The sequence below is a fragment of the Ictalurus punctatus genome, chromosome 2 (genome assembly GCF_001660625.3).
Source record: "Ictalurus punctatus breed USDA103 chromosome 2, Coco_2.0, whole genome shotgun sequence".
NCBI lineage: Eukaryota > Metazoa > Chordata > Actinopteri > Siluriformes > Ictaluridae > Ictalurus > Ictalurus punctatus.
Window position 1 is genome coordinate 13280068 of NC_030417.2, and position 10169 is coordinate 13290236.

At 37.6% G+C, this 10169-nt stretch overlaps 2 protein-coding genes across 7 annotated transcripts; one reads left to right on the forward strand and one right to left on the reverse strand.

Annotated features, from left to right (window-relative positions):
- Positions 1 to 498: 498 nt before the first annotated feature.
- On the reverse strand, positions 499 to 2022 carry LOC108258094 (myeloid-associated differentiation marker). Its single transcript, XM_017456463.3, has one exon. It carries the CDS (start codon positions 1734 to 1736, stop codon positions 900 to 902), a length of 837 nt encoding a protein of 278 aa, XP_017311952.1. The 5' UTR covers positions 1737 to 2022; the 3' UTR covers positions 499 to 899.
- Positions 2023 to 5953: 3931 nt separating this feature from the next.
- Positions 5954 to 9675, forward strand: mettl23 (methyltransferase like 23). 6 transcript variants are annotated; one of them, XM_017456440.3, is made up of 5 exons: positions 5954 to 6150; positions 6227 to 6331; positions 8849 to 9086; positions 9210 to 9253; positions 9406 to 9494. In XM_017456440.3, the coding sequence occupies exons 1-5, from the start codon at positions 6016 to 6018 to the stop codon at positions 9436 to 9438; spliced, it is 555 nt and encodes a 184-aa protein (XP_017311929.1). In that variant the 5' UTR covers positions 5954 to 6015; the 3' UTR covers positions 9439 to 9494. The 6 variants fall into 6 exon arrangements, with proteins under 6 accessions (XP_017311929.1, XP_017311918.1, XP_017311900.1 ...); XM_017456411.3 differs by having other exon boundaries at positions 5959 to 6150; positions 9169 to 9253; positions 9406 to 9675; XM_017456420.3 differs by having other exon boundaries at positions 5960 to 6141; positions 9169 to 9253; positions 9406 to 9675.
- Positions 9676 to 10169: the final 494 nt, after the last annotated feature.

Here is a 10169-nt window from a genome sequence, read left to right on the forward strand (position 1 = left end):
AAATTTAAACTGAACTAAACAACAGTGCAGCTTGTTCAGCTAAGAAGTTGTAACTTCAAGATTTGACTACTGTACTATCGTATTGTGTCTGTAAATAAGCTACAGCTGGTCCGGAATGTGGCTTCCGCAGTATTTACCAGAGCCAGGAACCTTGACCACCTCACTCAATCCTATCCATACTACATTGGCTTCCTATAAAATTGCATTTTGTCTACAAATTACTATTACAGATATACAAATCCTTGCATGGCTTAGCTCCACAGTATCTGTCTGACTTACTTGTTGAGTACTGTACAACACACTAGCTACACTTATGTGGATCTAGTTTTCAGTCTATTCAAAGAATTAAGAAAAATTCAGCAGGTAGTCAGGATTTCACATTCAAAGTACTATTTTTATGGAATCAACTTCCTGAATCTGTGAAAGACGCTATATAGAGTTCATATGCACATATTACAAACACACACATGCCTAAATCAAATTATATGACTACAAGACTTGCGTATTAAAATATAATTTATTTATAATTATATTTTTGTGATTTATGAAATGGTAAACAACACAACAGAATGTAAAATCATCATAAAAACAGTCCAAACTAGCTCCAGTGAGCAAAATATTATCATTTAAAAATTAAAGAAAGAAAGAGGAGCAGTGTAGTTTGACACTCTATGGATGCTATTTTGAGTGCTTTTAAAAATATATATGTAGGTTTTACTAGTTAGACATAGATAGATAGATAGATAGATAGATAGATAGATAGATAGATGTAGTTTTATTATTTGTATTGCCAGGTTATCATAGGAATTTGTATTGAATTTCCTTAATTAATCTTACAGAAATAAACAAAACACACTTATTTATTATGCTTGCAAAGTTACCATAACAATTATCTTCTCTTAAGCAGGTGTGATGAATACTAGGCGGATTGAGTAGCATGTGTCCACAATATAAACAATGAGGTTAACACAGGACATAAAGGACACTACCAATTGGTTGTCCCAATAACAGTGACTGCAGTTTGCCGGTCTTGGATTATTTTGGAAATTGTAAAGAGGCCATATAACTACTACTGTCATGTACATCATAACAGCAAGCACATTGTAACCAGTAAGGACTTTGTCAAAAGGAAAGGGGAACAAAGTCAGCAGCCTGCAGATAGTGAGGATGATAATGAGGAGAGCAAAAATGAAACAAAGTGAGTAAACCGCCACACACCACTGCAAGGCAGGTTCTTTGACTGGGGTGAGGGAGATGAAGATGATGCAGGCAACAAAAGCTTCAAGAACCTTCATAAGGCCTGGAACTGTCGAAAGGAAGCCACTGATCTCACCAGGTCTTGCCCGGGTCAGGCCTACCTCCACAGCATATGCAATAAAGCACAGGCAGGACATGACGGTAGCAACAATTTGGCGAGAACAAGATGAACAAATAAAAAAGGTTGGGTAGATGACTGAGGCAGCAAATATCATTAGTGTAGACAGCATAGCAAATGCAGTAGTGAAGTCATCCCAGGAGATGGGCACCTTTACATTGAGATTAGTTAACTCCAGGATAAGGATTAAAAGAGTCATGAAGCAGCAGAAGCACCAAGTAAACATGCACCAGGCCCAGTATGATAAGTTGTCGTGCCCCACAGAGGCCACCAGACTGAAGATGACACATGACAGCACAACCTCAAACATCCGTAGAATGCCAACAGGCGTGGTCACAGAACGAGTGTCGAGTGTAACCATGATGAATTAAATGTCCTTGAAAAATGCTGTCCTTCTGTATAACGGGTGATGTCTTATAGAATTCCTTTCCCAATGTGAAGTTCCTCTTGAAATTTTAATGCGTCTTTTTTTTTAAATTTAGTTTACACTGTTACTCACTCAGTTAGAATATGAATACAATCTCAGAATTGCTTTCCTCTTTTAAGTCATCTGTCTTTTCTTGGTGACTTGGCTCAGTGTCTCCCTTTATCCATTGTATCTTGCTGTGAGTCTTTTCATGGAGATTGATCTGCATAGGAACCCACAGAGGGACGTCCTATTTGACACTCCCTCTGACTGATACCTTATCAGACATTGTTCCACAAAAGGACGTCTGTTCATATGAGTCCAGCCAATAAAATGGTTTAATGTGTGGTACTTCCTGTTTGTTATGCCTGAAGATAAGAACAGGGTGTAGCCCTAAAGATTACAGTCATATTCTCCAACTGCTATGTTGTACAAATCACTTGATTTATAGACACAGTTGACAATAAGTAACCAAATAAAGGCATGTCTCACCATTTCAAATGTTAAGAGTCTGATTTATTGAGAGGGTAGCATAGGGTTGGATCCCAGGCACATACTAAACTTAGTTCAGGACTAAATGATATTTGTAATAAGTACTCTCAAAACATCATAAATTAATTAATCCTCAGTAATCACTTTATGCTGGGAACAATGGACTAAAATTTGTGAAAGACACTATATGCACTGGAGGAAATAAGTATTGAATGCGTCAAAAAAATTTTCAGTAAATATATTTCCAATGAGGTTATTCACATGACATTTTTACCAGACTCAAGAAATCCACACATATAAAGAAATACAAACATTAAAGTCGATAAAATTTTAATAAAGCGGAATGACACATAAAAAATATTGAACACGCTAATTTAAATTTATTTAATACTTACATTTACATTTACATTTATTCACTTAGCAGACGCTTTTATCCAAAGCGACTTACAAATGAGAAAGATACAAGCAAAGCGATATATCAAGCAGAGAACAATACAAGAAGTGCTACCATACAAGATCTATTAATTGAATTCCAGAAGAAGCAAAGTGCAGAGCAGAGGTGTAAGTGCATTATTTTTTTATTTTTTTATTATGAGTTGGTTAGGTGTTCATGGAAGAGGTGGGTCTTTAGCTGTTTTTTGAAGATGGTGAGAGATTCTGCGGTCCGGATTGAGATTGGAAGTGCATTCCACCACTGAGGAACAGTTAGTGTGAAGGTTCTGGAAAGGGACCTTGCGCCATGCTGAGTTGGAACTGCTAAACGTCGGTGGCTAATCGATCACAGATTGCGAGAGGGAACGTAGGCGAGAGGGAACTTCAGGAGAGAGTTGAGGTAGGAGGGTGCTGTTCCTGACAAGGTCTTGTAGGTGAGCATCAAGGACTTGAACTTGATGCGGGCAACTACAGGAAGCCAGTGGAGGGAGATGAAGAGGGGTGTGACATGGGTTCTCTTGGACTGGTTGAAGATGAGGCACGCTGCAGCATTCTGAATCATCTCAAGGGGTTTGATGGAGCTGGCTGGGAGGCCTGAAAGCAGTGAGTTGCAGTAGTCCAGTTTAGAGATAACAAGAGCCTGGACTAGTAGCTGTGTACCCTGTTTGGTGATGTAGGGTCGGATTTTCTTGATGTTGTAAAGGATGAACCTACAGGACCTTGCAGTTGCTGAGATATGGTCTGTAAAGGTCTAGCCGTCATCAAGAATCACCCCAAGGTTCCTGGCCGTCCTGGTTGGCATGAGTGTGAGTGAGCCGAGCTGTACAGTGAGGTTGTGGTTGATTGAGGGACAGGCCGGGATCACGAGAAGCTCAGATTTTGCCAGGTTAAGCTTAAGATGGTTTTCCTTCATCCAGACCGAGATGTCCAAAAGGCAAGCAGAGACGCATGCAGAGACGGATATATATATATATATATATATATATATATATATATATATATATATATATACACACACATATATATACACATATATATACACACACTAAATCACATGGATGGATCGTCAGGCTAAAGGATAAATGGAGCTGGGTGTCATCAGCATAGCAATGATATGAGAAGCCATGAGACTCAATCACCTGCCCTAGAGATGTAGTGTAGATAGAAAAGAGGAGTGGACCCAGAACTGACCCCTGTGTAACGCCAGTTGTGAGTTGCTGTGTTTCAGAAATACCTCCCCTCCATGATACCTTGAAGGATCTGTCAGAGAGATAGGATTCCACCCAGCGCAGAACCGTTCCAGTGTGATATATATATATATATATACACACACACATACACACACATACACACATGTATATACATATACATATATATATGTATATACATATATATATATATATATATATATATATATATATATATATATATATATATATATATATATATATACACACACATGTATATACATATATACACATATACATACATTACACATATATATATACATACATACATACATACATACATACATACGTGTGTGTATGTATAATATATATATATATACACACACACACACACACACATATACACACATATACATTATATATATATATATATATATATATATATATATATATATATATATATACACACACATATATATACACATATATATACACACACTAAATCACATAATGATAATCCGACAAGTCATATTTTTATTTTAAAAAAAGTTATGTATTATAAAAATATGTTCCTATTGTGTTTACAAAACCTGATGAACTGAATGAAAAATTTGCATCCACTATATTAGCTCTGTTCATAGTCATTCAATTATGATAGTCCCAAAGGCAGTTCTTGTCCTCTGAGAAGCACAGGTGGACATTGCACTTGCTGCAAAGCATGTTGGTGTAGCCTTTATCACAATGTCTGCAGCATCCTCTATTTGTTTTTACAGGGAAATGTCCATACATGTCCTTCGATATCTCTGTTGGTGGGTGTACAGTTGACCTTTTGGGTGGGATGCCATTTGAAGGACTCCCATTATCTGTGGATGGTCTCTTCGTGGCATTCAGTGGGTTCTCTGTCTGTAGAATTGGGCTCCCATGGATGTGTTGACCATGGTTAGGATGATGATGTGCCAGAAGTTGTAAATGTACCAGCGGTGGGATTTGCAGACGGTCTTTCCTGGCTGGTGTTATTCTGAAATGGGGGGGGGGGGGGGGACAAAAAACAACAACACAACACTACTTATTTTCCAGGCTAAATAATCCATGCAAATTAATCCCAATTGTTCTTACACGTTTTGAAGCATTCACACATTCCACAGAATTCACACAATACTGTCTGGCTAGCCTATTGTGCCATTGTACTTATCATGCGAATAGCACTTATACCCTCCACATTCCAAAACATTATCACCTGTCCCTCATGCAGCAAGCAGATATGTGGGCAAAGAAGCAAAGCCCAGAAAAGAAAACAGGGCCAGTAGAAAACAGGGTAAGTATATTTTATAAATGATAATATACAGATAGTTTCATGCTACACAAATACTAATAAATAATTTATTCCTTAATTCAACTTATTTAATAATTATTACATTTTGACTGGAACTCAGAATGGTAACAAAGAAGACATTTAAAACTTTTTAATGATCAAAACAGTGTTTCTATTAATATTTTTTTCCCACATGGAACATGTGAGAAGTACAATTCATCCATGTAATGTGCATGCAATCAAAGCATTTAGCAATACTTTTTTACAATGCATTTTACTTACTTGAATGTTGATTTATCCAGTCTAATAAATCACGCAATCGGGGGTGTGTGTGTGTGTGTGTGTGTGTGTGTGTGAAGGTTTATTTTAGTAGATCTAAAATGTTGTAATAGTACAACAGTGCGCCTTACAGGGTTAATGTTATATTGTGCCATGTTTATCAAAATAAATCTGATGAACAAATATATACCCCACTTTATTGGTTTTTAAATAATACAGGCGTATGTTGAACTTTCTTCTTGTACATACAGGTACTGCATTTACTTAACCAATTCAGTGAAGTGTTTCTTGTTGCTACATATTAAATTCACGCAAATACACAAACTTAACGCACAAATATGTGCGGTGTAAACCTGTAAAGCATTTGCGTTTTAAAGCGGAAATTCCCACGCGTTTTCCGAGACCCTAACGTTTAATGGATACCACGTGACATTCGTGTGCTCTACGTGTTAGGCCACGTGGGTAATTTCAGCCAATAGAATTGTATTTACAACGTCTATAGTCTTCCTGGTCTCCTTTTCGGTTTTAAAATATGAGTTTACCAATTAAGATTAGAATATGTAATGTGGACGAATCAGCAAATCCTCGTTTTATCCAGAAAACGTTCACATTTGAGAACCACGATGGCACGCATGTATTGATGGTGTCTGTCCCAGAGGTAGTGAAGGTGTGAGTGCTATGTTACAAATGGTAGTATTATTTTTGTTCGCATTACATAATACTGCATGCATGTATGTATCCAGATTCTTGGTTTGCAGTATGGGATGTACGTCTGGCCATGTGCAGTGGTTTTGGCACAGTATGTGTGGACCACGAGAGAGAAAATACAGAGAAAAACAGTACTCGAGGTGAAGCTTCTTTGAAAGACACCTGCCATTCTGCATGTTGTAGCTACAAAAATTTCTATAAGTCTCAACTTTATGGGGCGTCGATATGTAAAAGTTTAATAGTCTTTTCTATCTGATATTTTAAAGCCATTCCAGTAATTGTTTTAAGTTTCAGTGTAAATTAAAAATATAAATCAAAACGTTGAGAGTAAATATTATATATGAAAGTGACATGTAAATGTTAAATATAAATGTACAATGTAGACGTTAAATATTTCGTTCAATTGTCCCTGCCTTCTATGGAATATGAGTCATTAGGAAAACAGCACCAGCAAGGGATGCAAGTTTTGGCTTTGGAACAAGTTTGCCACTGAAAAGAGCAAATCTGTGGGTGATGGGGATTTTTGGGGTTCAGAATACTCAATGCCATCAATCCTAAAATTATGAAAATTACAAAATTTTCGATGTGGTGCTTCAAGTTGTGGGGGTGTTTTATTGGGCTTTTCCTGGTTGGATTTTGGGAATTACAAGTTGCAATCTTTACTCACCTACTTTCTTTTGGCCCGGTCAAAATTTATATGAGCCTGAAGTGACCCACATGTAAAATAGCAAATATAGCCCAAATATCCCAAATCACAAGTGGGCCTTTTTAGGTGGTAATCTGGATGTGACTTTAAAGTGGCCCATGTGGTAAATGAATGTGAATATGGCCCAAATATCACAAAATAAATGTGGGCCACCTTTGGCCAAAATGTGGCACGTGTTATTGCTATGGCTTACTTGTGGCCCAAATATGACAAACAGGAGCAGACCGCCCAAGTGACATCATTTCAGGTGGTATGTGGGCCGTTAGTATCAGGTGTGGTCCGGATCTAGGCCACCGCAATTTTGCTATGTGGGTAATGCTGCTTTTATGACAACTGGAAACTCTGAATTTTTCAACTCGGAAACTTGTACTTCTCACATTAGTGTGTTCACGCGAATGCAAGCATCTGAAGTCGGAAATAGAATTAATATTCACTGTAATCTGTCTACATAAACTGGAATTTAAGAGTTGCTTGGTTAGTGCTTAATTTATTTTTAAAATAGATGTTAATTCACTGTTAAAAGTGCCAAAAATTACATTAAGAGTAGTTCCATCAAAAGATTTGGCAGAAGGGGAATTAATATTCCAATTATCAAAGTATCACCCAGTGTTTAGTGATTTCGAATATAAACATAAGCTAAGAAGACTGCTTAAAAACCTTATTTGTTGTTCCTACTTTTCACTATGAGTACTGCCACAAAATCACAACTTGGATAAATCAGACCTCTCGAAAAGTTGACTGTCCGAGTAGGAACACCAAGTTGGAGACCCATTCAAACAGATCTCTCCTGCTGGGAACTCTGAGGTTTTGGAGAACTCTGACCTCTCAGAGTTGCAAATTGTCCAGTTTCCATTTGAATGCAGCAAATCCCTAACCATAGAAATTACAGAAATAGAGAAGTAGGTATACTGCATATTAGCTAGCAGCAGTAACTAATGCTACAGCATTACCTACATTACCTTTACATACTTCTGTATTTTTCTATGTCTGTAATTTCATAGCAGAGACTAATTTCAGGATTTACTGGTTGTTGTCATGGCATCCTCATAACAACCGAAACGAGACTCCTGAATCAATCTTTGCAATATATCTGATAACAGAAATGGTTCTGTATATTGTATATAGACATACACTGTGATAATGTAATTTTTATTTGCTTTAAAAAAATATATATTGGCAGCCACGGACTGTTTTGAAACCAACCTAAAAAATTCCACCTGCAGACTTACTTTTTACAACCCCAGCCTTTGTCCAAATCTAGCACAGTACCTAAAACTGGCAACCCTTGCCAGCACTATGTTTTCCCCATGACGCATACTCCAAGAGGGTGCTGGAAATTAGCATATGCAAAAATAATGTTAATTCAATGTAATAAATGTTTGCAAAATGGCAACGTGTAAGTTCAGACACAGTGTCTATGATGTACATAACCTTTTCTATTCTAAGATATATTGCAGAATTTGGGAGCGCAAAAGGGGGATTATGGAGAGGATGATGTCTGTACATCAGAAACATGGGTGAAATACTTGTTTCCCACTCAAATGCAGTTGGGCTAGACATTTTGCTGAAACCTGTCAACCTTGGTTAATAATATTATCTTGAACACGGATGAACAAAGGTATGTCTAAAGTGGCTCAAAACAAGTTGCTAGACTATGATGGATGACTGTATGTTGTCAACTCAACTGCCTATTACAGGGTTAGTCCAAAAATTCACTAGATGGTAGCCTATAGAAAAAGCACTAGATAGTACTTTATTTTAGTAGCATAAGCACTATGTAGTACTTTTATTTACATGTAACATTTATATTTTAAATGAACACTGAAACCTAAACAACTGTTGTGATTGAAATAAATGTGTAAAAGTGTATCAGAATAGCCTCAAATGTTGAAAAGAATATTTAATCTTTTACGTTTGGCGCTTCTTACATTTCTTATTTATAATATTATAGCTAGGTGCTGGGGTGAGTTTGCCAGGCATTGTGGCTGCGAAATGTGGAGCTCATGTGATTCTGTCGGACAGTGCTGAAATTCCTCTGTGCCTGGAAAACAGCAGGCGCTGCTGTGAGCTTAATGATTTGCCTGGAGTGCCTGTGGTTGGTCTTACTTGGGGAGAGATATCACCAGAGCTGAGGTCTCTACCTCCTGTGGACATTATACTGGGATCAGACGTTTTCTATGAACCTGAAGGTGAACCCGATTCTGGTTTCATGTAGTTTTCTTTCTTGTTCATCTTGCTTCACCAACCACATCTAATTTTTCCTTTCTTTAGATTTTGAAGATGTACTTGTAACACTCTCCTTTCTTCTAAAGCGAAATCCTTCTGGTCAGTTTTGGACTACATTTCAGGAAAGAAGGTATCTGTCCCCATTTATATTAAACCTATAGCAATTAAAGAAGAAAAAAACAAACCATAAAGATAGAATGTATTTGTTGTATTTGACTTGTTATTAAAGAACATTGGTCAGTCACCTCCCCAACACCAGTGATTTTTTTTTAAATGTTTCAGCTCAGACTGGACTATAGAAACTTTGCTGAATAAATGGAACCTGCAGTGCACTGATGTCCCATTGGATATATTTCATGCAAACAAAAAACATCTAGCTGGATCGACTCTGCCTGGAAATTGTTCAATACAAATGATGATTGTAACAGCAAGGACTAAGATGTAATTTTTTTTAATGTACCATAATGTTGTTTGAAATAATAAACAGTTTTGTACTTAATGTATAAACAATATACACCAATCAGCCATAACATTAAAACCACTGACAGGTGACGTGAACAGCATTATCTTGTTACAACAGCACCTGTCAACGGGTGGGATATATTAAGCAGCAAGTGAACAGTCAGTTCTCAGAGTTAATGTGTTGGAAACTGGAATGCATAAGGATTTGAGTGATTTTGACTAGGACCAAATTTTCATGGCTAAACAACCGAGTTAAAGCATCTCCAAAACGGCAGGTCTTCTGGGGTGTTCCCGGCATGTAGTGGTTAGTATCTACAAAAAGTGCTTCAAGGAAGGACAACCATTGAAGCGGTGACAGGGTCATGGGCATCCAAGGCCCATTGATTGCACGTGAGGAACAAAAGCTAGCCTGTCTGGTCCAATCCAACAGAAGAGCTATGGAAGCACAAACTGCTGAAAATGTTAATGCTGGCTATGAGAAAGGCGTCAGAACACACAGTGCATCGCAGCTTGCTGTGTATGGGGCTGCGTAGCCCCAGAACATTCAGAGCACCCATGCTGACCCCTGTCCACCACAGAAAGTG

Bases quoted from the DNA above. Each gene is read 5' to 3' on its own strand.
- mettl23 (XM_017456411.3), top strand. From the start codon at position 6,016: ATGAGTTTACCAATTAAGATTAGAATATGTAATGTGGACGAATCAGCA. The intron at 9,087-9,168 runs GTGAACCCGATT...TCCTTTCTTTAG, and splicing joins CGTTTTCTATGAACCTGAAG to ATTTTGAAGATGTACTTGTA. The intron at 9,254-9,405 runs GTATCTGTCCCC...TAAATGTTTCAG, and splicing joins ACTACATTTCAGGAAAGAAG to CTCAGACTGGACTATAGAAA.
- LOC108258094 (XM_017456463.3), bottom strand. From the start codon at position 1,736: ATGGTTACACTCGACACTCGTTCTGTGACCACGCCTGTTGGCATTCTA.